The sequence below is a fragment of the Lithobates pipiens genome, unplaced genomic scaffold, assembly GCF_037356315.1.
Source record: "Lithobates pipiens isolate NorthernLeopardFrog02 unplaced genomic scaffold, aLitPip1_a1.2 Scaffold_16, whole genome shotgun sequence".
NCBI classification, from domain to species: Eukaryota; Metazoa; Chordata; class Amphibia; order Anura; family Ranidae; genus Lithobates; species Lithobates pipiens.
This window is the reverse complement of record NW_027507748.1, coordinates 117,741,047-117,757,012: the sequence shown is the minus strand read 5'-3', so window position 1 is coordinate 117,757,012 and position 15,966 is coordinate 117,741,047. Positions and strand designations below refer to the sequence as shown.

Genomic DNA, 15,966 nt, shown 5'->3' with positions numbered 1-15,966 from the left:
ATGGTCATACAGGTAGAAGTTCTCTTTGGTTAATCTATCATGTCTCTCTACTAGTTTTTGACTGAAACCTGTAATTTGCACCTTATTGTACAGCCATGTGTAATATGTTGATGCTTTGGCTTTGGGACATTGCGTGGGGGGTGCTGTTGTAGTTTCTGTATTTATATGCATGTTAAAGCCCGGTAACAGTGGGGTTTAAAAAGTGTAGCAGTGTGTCAGCAAGGTCACTTACGATTGTGAGTGTATACAGTATTGGGGAGTGTAGCACCAGGTGTAGCAGGTAACTTTAGGCACGCCTATCTAAAAGCTAGGCCTGTTTGTTTTGATCTGTGGGCTGGGAGTGGCCTACAGTAGGCTGGTGACTCACAGACAGCATCATCTTTTGGTTACCTCCCTTCTGCTTCTAGAAGGAAAGAGGGGAAGAAGGGTGGAGTTGTCTGGGGTGTTCTGAGGAGCCCTAACCAATCCACAATCAGGATTGTCAGGGGGTAGGCCTCCTTAAATACCCAGGGTCAGCCCAGCGGGGGAAGAGTTGTTCAGGCGGAAGAACTGGAGATGGAGTGTTAGGCTTTCGGGGCCTTGGATGGAGCCCTCCAGTCTGGATGGGTGACATTGGGCCAGGGGCTAGGAGCTGTGAAGGAACTCCACACAACCCAAGGGGTGTCCTGAATAGGAGCAGGAGGGGACAGCGGGGAATAATGCTGGGCAAGTCTCCGGGAGGGATCCACCAAGTGTTTGTAAATGAAAAAGAACAAGAGAGCTGGGAGAGGCATGCCGGAGCGGATTGGGAGCCAATCTGAGATAGATGTAGAGCCAGCGGGAGAGGCTGAGGTTACTGGCAGTGAAGTCGGCCTGCTGCAGCCAAGAGGGCTGTCAGGGTCTGCAAAGGGCTGACTGTTCATTAAAGAGGGCAGCTAGCTCTAGGCTCGCAGTCCCTGCCTGTAATATGGAATCTTGCTAAGGCCTGGCTGAAGCCAGGGCAGGCCTAACCATGTGCTAGCTGTGCCTGAAGAACTGTGCTGGGAGGGAAAAGGAGAGATACTCTTCCTGCACAACACAGACTATAAATTGTCCAAAGACATGCAAGGATATTTTTATGGGCATCCCATAAATTCCTCTACCTAATCCAAGTTGAATTCCTCAATAAAAATACAAAAACAAAGCTGATGGACTTGTTCATTGTCTGGAGAGCGACTGGAAGGGAGTGGTGCAATTTTTTGGTTTGCAGGAAAGGAGGGAAGGCCATACATCCTGCAATGTGATTGCTATTGGAGGAAGGAGTCCATCCGTAATGGGACCCAGAGTTGGAGGAGTGGTAGCCAAATGCATGGGAAGAGTTTGAGCCAGAAGGTACACACACTATTGTCACACACACCATTACCACAATCCATGATAATCTTGTAGACAAGTATTCTACTTCAGTGGGAGCAAACATAACTGGGAGAGTTATTAATGGAAGTTAATTCTATCTGTATTTCAATATAACTGTTTACTGAGAAGTCACTTGTGACTGAGGATTGTGTAGGATATATCTTTGATGTGTAACTGAATAACATTCATGTATCAAATTTCATGAAATTTACTCCAGTAAACAAGTTCACTTATTCTGCAAAGTCTGGACACTCCATGAAGACGAGTTTAATTTACTTTCGCATTGTAGTGGCTTGTGTGGGAAGGTTCCAGTTGGAAGGGTAGTGTCGGGGGGTGGCTGCAGTAAGGGGCTTTCCTAAGGACAGGCTCTGAACCATGGGCAAGGCCTTGCAAGTGAAAAGCATCCCCTTCCATGCCTATGGGTTGGAGCAAGACAAGTGTACTGTGCTGGAGAACTGGTGGAGGATAGCTAGTGTTCTGCACGGTTAACCTCAATTGACTCTGTATTCTAGTGTCAGGACCGGTGGAGGCCCGACCATAAGGGGGGCCCGGGCGCCACCCCCCCCCCCCCTTAGGCAGTCACAAAAAAAATTGCGGGGTTTGGAGCTTCTTTGCTTGAGGAGGGACTCCGCTGGTGGCACCTGATGTAAGGAGGGACTCTGCTGTGGACACTTGATGGCATCTGGTGGCAGGCGACATGGCAGATGACACACAGGGCTCCCACTGATTCTGCATTATGGCGAGTTGAATGATTTCATTTTGTATTACAATGTAATAATAGAAATAATGTGCTTCAATCATCCTGACACCATAACAACCATGGTGTCGGGATGATTGAAGTGCTAACACCAGGTGTTTGGAGAATCTTTATCTCCTGATTGTTAAACTTTCCATTTTCACCAAGTGGGAGGGGTCAAAAAGGAAGGGTGGGGTCTGCCCCCCCATCTTAAAAATTCACCTGCCGCTACTGGTCAGGACAGGTAGGGACAGACCAATGTCACTGGCTGGAGAGAAGACGCTGCCCTCCTGGTGTGAGGCCTAATGAAGTGGTGGGGTCAATCGCCATATGAAGGTGCTAACTCATAGGATTATTACCTTTATTGTAGTAGGGTGGTGGCACATAGAGCTAGTTCCCTTATTACACTGGGGCACTGGCATCTGATACATAGTTTCCTCCTACATACTATATGCTCTGGACTGCACCATCAAGTTCTCTGGCTCTCTGCATACGCTGTATATTTTATACTGGTTATACTTTGCTATGCTGCAGCATTTCTAATTTCATTTCCTATCTCTTATAAAGTCTCAAGATAAGGGATTTCTGTAATCATCATGATCTCTTCCAAACAAGCACACATTTGATAGCCATATACAATGTGCAGAACATATGAAACATGCACATATCAAATTCAGTCAAAAAACTTTAATTCAAAAGTAAGTATTTTGATTTGTGTACCTTGCAAAATGCAATATGCAAGTGACTATCTAAATTCTAAAGGATTTTGTCCAGCTTCCCATTAAGCAAAGATAAGTTGGAGCTGTACCCAAAGGGGCATCGCTGACAGTAGATGTGCATCTCAAGTGAAAAAAGAGATTACCAAGTGACTGTTTCCATTTTGAGTGTGATAAATAAATTTTTCAGGTGTCAAATGTACAATATATGCAGTCTAGCAACAAAACACACGAAAAAAAACCCCAAGCCAGTTTAAGAAAGTTAAAACAAAGGTTAGGCAAAGATGGGCAATGCTGGGAAACGCTAATGTTTAATGTACAACTCCCTCCTGAAGAATTAAAATGGAACTTTTGCAATTAAAACTTTCCTGCCTCTTAGTTGCACAAGGAAATTATTGGCCCTTTCATGCAGAGAATTTCCAGTAAGTTGAAAAATCTCTGAGCAAAAACAAGGGCTTCTAATGTACAAAAAATGTGCCAGGTGCTGGACTACAGAAACATGGAGTAGGAGACATTTACCTCTTTACAATCAGTTTACTTTCACATTCTGCTGTCAAGCTGAATGTGGTGTTGCACAGCAGAGGAAAAACTATAGCCAGAAAATCCTACGGACTATTAAGGATCATGGGATGTGAACTCCAGGAAGTAAGCTATACTGTGGCGCTTATGGACCCTTTGCACTATATTTTCCAAGATGCACTGGGGCAAGGAGCCTGGGAGGAGTAGTGGAGCTGATTTTCTGAGTCTGCTCAGCTAGGCTCTGTCTCTTGGTGCCAAGGGAACTGATGAGAGCACATCTGCTCCATACTGACCAGATTGCTAAGAGGCCAGAACAGTGGAGCTTGCTGAGGCAGCATAGCACAGACCGCAGCACCATTGCCACAGGGAGACCAGAGCATTCTTTCACCCTCTTTTCCCTTCTGAACCTTTGGAGGCATTCTGTGGAGAGGCTGAGGGGGCCCCCTTCTTCATTGAAAGTTCACAGCCGCACCACAGGGACTGGTGCGAGGGCTCACTGCCCATTATTCACACTGCTAGTAGGGACTAGGTCACTGAAGGCAGGACATTATGCATTCCGCACCTATACTGCTCTAATAAAGGCACCTATAGCACCCTTTATTTCACATATACAGCATCTACACTGCAAACTGTTATCAAGACTGTTGCAAAGTCCACCAATTCTATTTAAAGGGTCCCACCTATAGCAGAAGAATACAGTAAAGGACTACCCCCTATAAAGCCATTCTACAAGCCTCCATCCATTTCTCACATAAAGGGTACCTCCATCCAGTTATCCTAGGCCAGTGATGGCGAACCTTGGCACCCCAGATGTTTTGGAACTACATTCCCCATGATGCTCAACTACACTGCAGAGTGCATGAGCATCATGGGAAATGTAGTTCCAAAACATCTGGGGTGCCAAGGTTCACCATCACTGTCCTAGGCATAGCTTAGTCACCTTAATATTCTTTGACAGTATAGCCTCCTGAACGCAATTATTTTCAACCAAATTGCTGCCCATTGTTGCAATCACATTGACCTTGCTACTGTTTATGCTGATCCTGATGCATAGTGTTATCATATGTCTATTGCTGACTACTAATCACACTGCCTTCCTTAACCTGCTTGGCATCTGCTTTCTGGTACAGTATCATTGCTGTGTACCTGGTTGCACCTATAGTGATGTCTGTGATATTACAAGCTTTGTGCACTTGCCCTGGTGTGCTGGAGGGGCTCAGGTCTTTTAGGAGGTTGAGGCAAAGAACAGAGGATCCATCTTATCCAGCTGCTCCTGCAAGGGTAGTGCTACAAAAACATTGGGTTTGGCCTTGAATTAAAGTTCCCTATCACATGTCAGCATAGGTTAGGACCGTTTAGAATTGTTGTAACATGCAAGTTATTTTATTTGGAAAAAGGGAACTAGAAACAGATTTCCTTATCCATGGCCATCTATTTGATTGGGACCATCTAATAAGGTCATGAGAACTCCTGTAGTTCATGGGGAGAAAAGCATCTGAAAAAGATCCAGCTCATGAGCTTTGTATAAACTGCTCTGTGTCGCATTGTAGCTCTATATATTTCTGGCACAAGCATCAGTTAAAAGTAATGAAAGAAAACAAGGGAGTCTCCATCCTAAATAGAGTAGAACAACAGGAGCAAAAAAGTTCACTGAATAGCAGAGGTGAAGAGGAAAGAGGAAGACACAAGTGTCAATGGGCACAGAAAATGTTCCAGCACGTACAGGAGGTTGGCAGGGCGGTGCCCCAGTCCCGAACAAACTGAGCAAAACAACGTCCAGTGTGTGACACTTTGGAAAATCTGAGCTTTTTAATAGCCCTTTTAGGGCTTCCTGAGACATTTCTATTGTTTGTTGCATGAGGTCATTTTTATTGGAAGCACAGGATCATCAGACAACTGCCTCGGTTTGACAGTCTGCATTGCAAGGCTAGTCATTTATCCCCTAGGGATAGCTTATGGGGATAATGAGAGGTCAAGGACACCGCCAGTGACCTGTGCAGTTAATGAGCCAAATTCTTGTGCCAAATAAAGATCGCTGTTATGAAAGCAAGGCTGTATTTATATTGATTCCATTTGCAACACAAGGAAGCATGCTGAAGCTGAAGAGCTGACCATATAGTAAGAGATTTTACAAATGATGCATATATTTCAAACATCACTTCCAAAATTAATAATGTAAGAAATAAAATGAGACTAACTCTTATGCCGTGTGCACACGACCGGACTTTTTCGACAGCAAAGTTCAGACGGAACGAATCCGTTGGACAATTTGATCGTGTGTGGGCTTCATTGGACCTTTTCTGTCAAAAAATCTGAAGGACTTTAGAAATAGAAAATGTTTCAAATCTTTCCCCCGAAACCAGTTCCTATCGAGAAAACCTCTCGTCTGTATACAAGTCAGACGGACCAAAAACAACGTAAGGGCAGCTATTGGCTACTGGCTATTGAACTTCCTTTTTCTAGTCGCGTCGTACGTCATTCCGTTAAACGATCAGACTTTGATGTGATCGTGTGTAGGCAAGTCCATTTCAGTGGAACTCTGTCAGAACTCCGGTCGTGTGTACGTGGCATAAGACCATGATTTGCAAATGGATTTGTCAGTTTGCTGATAGTTTTCATAGAAAAGAGCAAGATCCCGTTACTGTAGATGCATCATGCATAACGTTTGAATAAATCAGCATAAAGGCTTTGTAATAACTAAAAGGGCTTTGTGGCTCTAGGATCTTGCATCCAACTATCACCAAGGTTGATAGGAAAAAAAAAAAAAAAAAACTAAAAAACATCAGCAGCCATGTTTGTGTTGCAGGATAAAACAGAAGGTGTGTATTTTTGAATAGTTGAAATGACCGAAATGTATGGGGGTTGTTACATTATTATGTTGAACACGCCCATAGTACTGCAATAATCTCTATATTGCATATTGTGCTTCCCTTATGAAATCATATTCTGATTTAACATGATATTTACCTGTCTTGAGCCTTGAATGAAAGGACAGACCTCCAGATGCCTCTTCCTGAACCTCCTACATCTAGATCCTGGCTATATAAACCCTATAATCTCCACCCAGGACCAACTATACCCCAGCAAACATCCAGCTTACCTAATTTCTTTACATAGCAGCATTTTGTTTTTTTGTGCCCTTGAGGGACTATCTGTACTTACATAGGTTGTGCCTTCCACAACCCAGAAACATAATAGGTTGATTAGTTACTGAGCATGAGCAATTTGGAGGCTATTTTGCATGTCCTAAGACATGACGTCTAGTACGGGGCAGAAATATTTTTGGCCCCATAGATTTTAAAATTGGAGCACCTGAAAAATGCACATAAAACAAATTTTTCAAGCCATTTTCAGTTGCTCCCATTAAAATCTATGAGGCAAAAAGCATTACATTTTGCTCCAAAGAAACGTATGCCCTTTTGGAGCTTCATTGAACAAGCAGCAAAGTGCTCAGGTGTGAATGGGCTCATTAAAAATAATGAGATTCTTCATCCTGAGTGTAACAAAATGCTCAGATGTGAATGGAGGCTAATGCGTGTGCTTGCATGGATGTGATGAACATCTGCCTGTAAACTCAGGGGTTTGGGATAATGGAAATAGTTCCATGTATTTTGTAAACTGCTATATAATGGGTTGCCACCCAGCACAACCTATACGATAAGATACAGAATATTCTGCACTGGATATTGTCTTTTCTTTTCTGATTTATGTCACCTGACAGTTAGACTTTTTGTATAAGTTCACAGAGTATTTTCTGCCTCTACCTAAGGCTCATGTCAGACTAGTGATCCTGTCATTGGTGACACCCTGCCAACAACAGGATTGCACTCACTTGGTTCTATGGTGTCAATCCCCCACTGACTGACATGTTGAATGATCTTGCTCGCCAGTAGGTTGCTGCCAGGATCGCTCTCGACATAGGCCCCATTCCCTTGCCAGGAGAAAACCTTTAATTAGGATCTAGATCCCGGGTATATAAACCCTATAATCACCGCACGTAAACATTCATTTTTCCAAGCAGTTTTCAGTTGTTCCCATTAAGATCCATGTAGGCCAAAAACATTCAATTCTGTGCCAAAGAAACATATGCACTTTTTGGAGCTTCATGCAACAAGCAGCAAAGTGCTCAGGTGTGAATGGGATCATTAAGAATAATGGGATTCATCTTGCTGAGTGAGAGGAATCACTTAGATGTGAATGGAGGCTAATGAGTGTGCTTGCATGGATGTGATGAACATCTGCCTGTAAACTCAGGGGTTGGGAATAATGGAAATAGTTCCATGTATTCTGTACATCGCTGTAGAATACGTTGGCACCCAGCACAACCTATACGATAAGATACAGAATATATTGCACGGGAGTTTCTCATTTCTGATTTAGATCACCTGACAGCTAGGCTCTTTGTATGAGTTCATGGAGTAAAATAACTTTCTGTCTATACCTAGGCCCATATGTCAGACTAGTGATCCTATCACCGGTGACACCCTGCCAACAACAGGATTGCACTCACTTGGTTCTATGGCGTCAATCCCCCACTGACAGAAATGTTGAAAGATCTTGCTCGCAAGTGGGTTGCTGCCAGGATTGCTCGAGACATAAGCCCATTCCTTTGGTCGGGAGACAACCTTTAGTTAGCAGTCCAGCACCTGGCACCTTCTAATGTATTGTAATGCGCCCACCCTTTCTTTTAAATATTGTGACAGATAGCAGAGCTTATGCTAAGCCAAGTCCTTTGGGACTTATATTCATGTGGTTGGGTGCCAAGGCTGAGGGTATGCATGCTTCACAGTCAGATTTCAGTGTGTTTTGGAGGCTTTTACAATGTGTTTCCATGGTGTTTTGTTGGATATGAGCAAACGTCTAAAGAAACGCATTGCAGAACATGGAATTTTAAACACATTGGATTTTTCTTGTGTGTGTTCATACATACAAGGAAAAAAATGTAAATTTTTAGAAGTGATACAATGCAGTCAGATTCATCAAAACCACAAAAGGAACAGCAGAATTGTGTGCATACCCTAAAAATAAACATGCTTTCTCTGCCTTGCAAAAGACACAGTCAGCAGGGGTATTATCTTATATCCATTTAAAAACAATTTTTTACTACAGATATTGCCAGATCCCGTATCCTATAAAGCCCTCTCTTATTATACAAAGAGCCAATATTTTCAGTGTTTTGTTTCCTAGGGAACCAAGAAAAAAAAACAAATAACCCCGACATGAGGAATAACGATGTCCGGTATTAAATTTTTTTTTTTCCAGCTCATGAGATGAAAAAAAAAATGGAAAATGCACAATAAGATTTTATCATGTATACACGGCAACATTGGCCCTGGAAAGCCTGCCTGAGATGTCTGTAGATAGAATTTTGATTTGCAATGTAATGAAAGATTTTCCAGTAAGTCGAGTGTCTAGGTAATAGTTTTTGACGTTTAAACTAGAGGAACTGAAGCTTGGACATGTATTTTCAGGATGCTACAGGGCAGATATTGTAGTGCTGGCCTTGAAGAAAGTGAAATGATGTCCCAAATTATAAAGTTAAGTCACTTGCTTTGTGCACCAAGCTGTATCAGATCAGCACAGCGCCATAGAAAGCAGAATGAGGTAATAACTCACTAACTATGCTGCAGAGCGCTGGAACATGAAATCGAATACGGTAAGAATGCAACACAGAACCGGCACAAATGAGGACGATAAAGCCGGACATTCCAGCCAGAGAAAAAACAGACCATCAGGCCTCTTGTTTTATCTTGTTACTAAGGGTCTCGGAAGATACAGTGGCCAGTTTTAGAGAACATATATTTGCCATTAATATCCTCTGTGTGATTTATGAAGCCAATACTGATGACTGACTTGTATGGAGAATAGATGGTGTAAAGTCAGCTTTGTGCTATCTCCAGCTGAGTAAGCTATAATTAGTTCAGCTTTGAAGTTCATGTCTCCAGTTGGGAGAAGAACCTCAAGTGCGGCTCTTGAAGGTGAATCTAAGACATGGATATGTAGCTCCCATTTGTATTGACAAGAACAAAAAGGATCAAATACAATAATCTTCACCTGTGCACATAGAAATGGATTGAAAAAATGAGCTTTGTGAGTGTCTAGTGCTTAAAGTGGAATGCCAGGCAAACCGTTAAATGCACAATTAAATGCATATACTGCATGTGTATTGTTTTACCTGCCAAAGTCTTTTTTCACTGTGTTCAGCCAATCTTGTGATTTACACTGTACTGACACTCTGTACCACCAGGCAGATCTTTTTGCCAATTACCAATTTAGCTTTACTACTTTATGGTTCAGTCTTATTTCTTTATTGCTTCATTTAGCATCAGTAATCTCCCTCCCCCTATGGCCGTCTACTCACCTGCCCATGTTACTGCCAGATCCATTCTGTGTTGTCCACTGGGAGCCATGACGCAAAGTAAAAACAAAAGCAAAGTCACTTAGCCAGTCCCTTCTTATGCACCAAATAATTCCTATGCAGAAGACACCTTTCACTGCATGTCAATGATATACAGGCATACCCCACTTTTAAGTACGCAATAGGATTTATTTACTAAAGTTGGAAAGTGCAAAATTAGGCTCACTTCTGCATAGAAACCAATGAGCTTCTAACTCCAGCTTGTTCAATTAAGCTTTGGTAAAAGAAAACTGGAAGCTCATTGGTTTCTATGCAGAAGTGAGCCTGATATTGCACTTTCCAGCTTTAGTAAATAAAGCCCATTGTGTACTTAAAAGTGGGTTATGCCTGTATGGTCTTTTCATTGGAAGGAATGAAACCAGCAGGATGCAGCTGTATGCAGTTATAGCTGTGTGGCTCCCTGTAGTTGAACAGCATGGATCTGGCAGGAGCATGAGGAGGTGGCTTTAAAACTTTGGTGGTGCTGGATGCAAGAAGAGAAAATGAAAGGATAACTTTATGGAAGTAAAGTTCTCCTTTAAATCGCCTCCTGTCTAACTGGACAGAAATGATGCAGATTGATAGCCTTAAAGAGGGTGAAGATCGAGAGATGACAAAAATGATTTTCACAAATAATAAATAACAATAGATAACAATAAAAAAATTACAAATTCTTTGACAGGTATTGTAAAGATATACAGTAGATATTCAGACTGCACATTTAGCCTTTTACCTGGACTTAAGCTCAGCACAGTCAATGGCAATTACCCAAGTAGTCTGAAACATAACAAATGTGTGCTTGAACTTACCTTGGCTAATGGTAACACCATAAAAGCTCCTCCACCACTGGACTCCACAATGATAGCTAAAAATTTAGGATTCACAGCACAGAAAGAGCTGTCCCATGTGATCTTGGATACCCGAATATCCTCATATGTTTGGTCAGCTTTAACGGGCTGTCCGAAAATGTGCCTAAATTTGCTTTGGCGCACCACTCTTCGGCTCATTGCGGAAATACTGCAGGAAGTACAAAAGAAAGAGAAAATCTGATATAATGAACACAATCAAAGTGTTTTGTCAAAACATGGCTAATGTAAGGTACAACTCTATCACAAAAAAAGTTTAAACATTTTGAACAGAATTAGGAAGACTCAAAACCTCTGTTCTGTTTTTAGTGATGTTTGTATAGGCACTGGGATTGGTTGAAGAAGCAGAAAGTGGATCAGCTTTTTATGCCGTCTCTGTTCCTTACTTCTTGTATGATCCCCTGAGCAATAGAGAAAACAATAAATACTCAGTGTAAAACCCTTCTCTACTTTAAGCAAAACCAAACACAACTGTAAAATTTTGGATTTCTTATAACCAGAGTTTTAACACCTTCCTGGTTGCCATGGTCAACTACTATATTTTCTTCTCTAATTCATTTTGCTCCCCTTTTTGTAATACTACCGCACACTACAGGGCCATAAAGGCATCACAGATAACAAAAACACAATGTATATAAAAGTATTTTAGTTTATTTAAATACAATAACATAATAAAATACCAAAAAAGGTACTCCAACTATGCTGTACAGTATAAAAACAGAGTATACATCTATACAATGATGCCCTCAATTTACAAGAAAGCAAAGCAATTTAACCCTCAAAAGCAAGCAGAAACAATATACACAGGGAGAACATTGCTTGTAAGATTATGTTCCAGTCGAACACAGAATTGATCTGGTTGCTTGTTCAGCTGTTGCCTGTGACACAGCTGGCTTGTTGATGCAACTTATTGGCCTTCGTTGCAGCAGAGACAACATAGGCCTATTAATATCAGGTCAACAGTCTATTCTCATACCACACTTTAGTAAAGAGTATAAGAAGTTAAATAAGTCTCTGGAGATAAAGGTATTAGAGGTGTTTGAAAAACAAAATATACCCAGTCTGACTATCTTAAAACTGACCATGCAGCCTGCTTAATCAGGGCCATCCTCCATAAAAAGTTAGTAAAAAAATGGATAGCATTCCTGGAGAAGCAAATTCCCATATACCCATCTGGGGACTGTTGGAGGAGTTGTGGGCAGGAAGACACTTTCACACACTTGAGCTGACATGGAGCACTTATGGCTTTGCTATTCACTTACATTAGACAGATAACTGTAGTGCCAGCTGTCAAACATGGCATGCCACGTTAAAATTGCTGCACAGCAATGCAAAGCATCTTGGCCACAGCAGTGGCTCCATCATGTCCACTTGTAAGGGGGTGGTAAAAAAAAGGAAATTCAACCATCTTTTTTAATCAAATTTTGTCCGCCCATGTGAAAAAATCTTTACTAAATACGGACAATGTGGGTACTGTAGACATGTCACTGGAGAAGTGATCGAGGGGGTGTACATCTCACCTAGGTTGCTACACAGTGTGAGATGGTAAATCCAGGATGGATCAGTTTCTCAGCAGCGATATGCTGCTGAGTTGTTATTTAATTTTGCCGGGCCTGGGTTTATATGGAATGGCAGGTAGGTTTGGTAGAGGGACCTGTCATTCCACATCCCCCGATCCAGTTCTGGGTTTGGGATCAGGTGAGCTTTGATCCTAATTAGCCTGGGAAGCTAAAGGCTCTGCAAGGTCTGCAGGTGATTGCTCCCAGCCAGGGAAACGAACAGTCTGTGTGTTTGAGGAAGCTGCAAGCACAGCCAGTGCTGGAGCTAACATCCACCCTGCGATATCCAGGCGAAAGACGCTGCGTTTATAAGTGTCAGATAGGTGAGAAGAACCTGTTAGTAAGCGCCCAGCCGGGCTAGGTTGTTTTGTTTTTGTTATTATTTTGTGCCTGTTATACACAAGAAGCACGGTGTTGCTGTATACTTTGTTTGTTGGACTGTTTGTACCACGAATAAACGCCAAGTTCTACTTTATAAAGTCCAAGTCTGCTGTGAACTGTGTCCAAACACACCCTACCCCGGGAAGATCCCTTACAATTGGTGGAGAATGCGGGCAACACGGTTGCTAGGGGCAACGGTGTGGACAGACTTGGCTACAGCTGCTGATGTCCTGGGTGAAAGCTGCAACTACACTCCAAGAACAGTCCAGCAACATGGAGGAGATGCTGAAGCAGTTTATGCAAGTGAGTTTGCAACAACAGCAGGCTCAGACAGAGGCCAATAGACGACATGAACAGTCCATGGCTGAACAACAGCAGGCGCAGACAGAGGCCAATAGACGACATGAACAGTCCATGGCTGCACAACAGCAGATGATGGCTGCACAACAGCGGATGCATAAGGAAGAGTTGCAAGCTTTACGCCAAAGCCAACAACAACTTATCGAGCACCTGATAGTAAATCGAGAGGCGCCTGTGGTTGCTAATCCACCCACAATGGAGGGAGCCGCTCCAGAGATTTTTTTTGGGAGAAGGACTGTGCAGAAAGCGCTGCAAAAGATGACTGCTGAGGACGATGTTGAGGCCTATCTAACAGTATTTGAGCGCGTGGCTGAGCGAGAGAAGTTACCAGCCGCTGAGTGGGCAGAGGTAATTGCGCCCTATTTAACAGGTGAACCTCAAAAGGCCTACTATGACCTCAGTGAGCAAGAGGTTAAGGACTATACTCGGCTAAAAGAGGAGATACTTGCCCGACTAGGAGTTACTACTGCAGTCCGTGCCCGGAGGGTACGCAACTGGAGCTACAGTCTGGACAAATCAGCGAGGTCCCAGATGTATGACCTAATCCATTTGGCAAGAAAGTGGTTGGAGCCAGACACTTCTACTCCTGCACAAATCCTAGAGAAGGTCGTGATGGATCGCTACCTCCGAGCGCTTCCTACTGACCTGCAACGCTGGGTGGGACAAGGTGATCCTAGGAACGCAAACGAACTTGTCAACCTTGTGGAGAGGTTCCAGGCGACTGAGGACTACCTCCGTGATGTTCCTGCAGCATCTTCACCTCCCCGGAGCGCCAGATCTGTGCCGTCAGCTGGTAAGAGACTTCCATCTATTGGGGGAGTGTGGAGGGGTGCTGATGGGGGGAAAAGGGCTCAAGTGGTGTCTCAGGGACAAAAGACTGGTGATGGTCCCGGGTGGCTAAGGGGCTCTGAAAAGGACTCCTTGCCAAAGAGACCAGGCCCTATCCAGTGTTGGAGATGCCATGAGGCGGGACACGTGTCTGCCCATTGCCCTCTTACCACTGAACCCATGGAGTGTGACGCTAGCCGGCGTCAGTCGCTATTTGCGGAACCATCTTGTGCTGCAGTTCCTGGACTAGAGACTGAACCGCAAATCTGCAACATCACAATCAATGACTTTCCTGTTAAAGCGTTAATGGACTCAGGAAGCCTTGTAACCTTGGTGCATGCTAGCCTGGTGACTGGGGACTTAGAGTCTAAAAAGCATATGAGTGTTGTGTGCATACATGGTGATACAAAAGTGTACCCTATAGTGCTGGCTAAAGTCGGGACTGAACAAGGCACCGTACAATATGAAGTGGGTGTGGTTAAAAACCTCATGCATAATGTAATATTGGGGCGCGATTTTCCATTATTCTGGGCTCTTTGGGAAAAAAGAAAAATCCCCAAAAGGAGTGAGGATACCTCTAAGGGGGTTGCCTTGTCCACTGTGAATGATAAAAATGTGCAGGATGAAAATGATTGTTTTCCTTTGCAGGTCCTGGCTGGGGAGGAGGAGGCTCCTCCCACTGAGCAAAATATACTAGACTTAGAGGTGTCTAGCGATAATTTTGGGACTGCACAATTACAGGACCCCACTCTCAAAAATGCGAGAGAGCAGGTTGCTGTTATGAACGGGGTACCTCAGGAACCAGATGCTGAAAAAAGATTTCCACATTTTTCGGTGACTAATGATCTTTTCTATAGAGTCAATAAGGTTAAAGATGAGATTGTGGAACAGCTTCTGGTACCTAAGCCGTACCGGCGTCAGGTGCTTGACATGGCACATAACCATGTTCTTGGGGGACACTTGGGGACTGACAAAACGCGAGAGAGGGTTCTCCAGAGGTTTTTTTGGCCGGCCATATATGATGACATTAAAAAATACTGTGAGTCGTGCCCCACATGTCAGGTTAGTGCCCCAGTGTCACATTTTCGCAGTCCTTTGGTTTCGCTCCCTATTATAGAGGTGCCTTTTGAGCGTATTGCCATGGATTTAGTGGGTCCCATTGTAAAGTCAGCTAGAGGACACCAGTATATTTTGGTAGTCCTGGATTATGCGACCCGCTATCCTGAGGCTGTACCCTTAAGAAACACTGCATCTAAAACAATTGCACGTGAGTTGTTTTATATGTTCTCTAGGACTGGGATCCCCAAAGAAATCCTAACTGACCAAGGTACGCCATTTATGTCGAAAGTAATGAAGGAATTATGTAAACTATTTAAAATCTCACACATCCGTACCTCTGTATACCACCCCCAGACGGACGGATTGGTGGAGAGATTTAATAAAACTTTGAAACATATGTTGAAGAAAGTGGTGGCAAAAGATGGTCGTGACTGGGATCATTTATTACCCTACCTCATGTTTGCTATTAGGGAGGTGCCCCAAGCGTCCACAGGGTTCTCACCATTCGAGTTGGTCTATGGTCATCACCCTAGGGGTCTACTGGACATTGCAAAAGAGACATGGGAGAATGAGTCCACCCCATACAAGAGTGTTATTGAGCATGTAGCACAAATGCAGGACCGTATAGCCACTGTAATGCCCCTGGTAAGGGAACACCTCCAGAGAGCTCAAGAGGCCCAAAGTAGAATTTACAACCGGTCCGCAAGAATCAGGACATTCAACCCAGGCGATAGGGTCCTTATACTAGTCCCCACTGTTGAGAGTAAATTCTTGGCGAAGTGGCAAGGTCCTTATGAAATTGTTGAAAAGATCAGTGAGGTGAACTACAAGGTGCACCAACCAGGTAAAAGGAAGCCTTTCCAAGTTTATCACATAAACTTGATCAAGCCCTGGAAAGACAGGGAATCCTTGGTCGCGACAAATACTGTTAATAATTTGTCACAACCAATCCCTCCAGTCAAGGTAGGTGATACTCTATCAGTGTCACAGAAACAGGAGGCTCAGGAATTTTTACAGAAAAACAAAAACAAGTTCTCTGACCTCCCAGGGCGTACACACCTCATCCATCATCACATTGAAACGGAGCCTAGAAGCAGAGTAAACCTTAAGCCCTATAGGATACCGGAGGCACGTAGGGAAGCCGTATCTGCCGAGGTAAAACGTATGCTTGCTC

The 15,966-nt window shown here is 43.4% G+C and overlaps 1 protein-coding gene across 2 annotated transcripts in view; it reads right to left on the bottom strand.

The window, feature by feature from the left end:
• Nucleotides 1–15,966, bottom strand: part of CORO6 (coronin 6) — a 157,322-nt gene that overhangs the window by 81,747 nt on the left and 59,609 nt on the right. For both annotated transcript variants that reach the window (XM_077480346.1, XM_077480345.1), the window contains exon 2: nucleotides 10,549–10,756. In XM_077480346.1, the coding sequence (XP_077336472.1) occupies nucleotides 10,549–10,746 (198 nt within the window). In that variant the 5' untranslated portion in view covers nucleotides 10,747–10,756. The remainder of the gene's footprint in view (nucleotides 1–10,548; nucleotides 10,757–15,966) is intronic.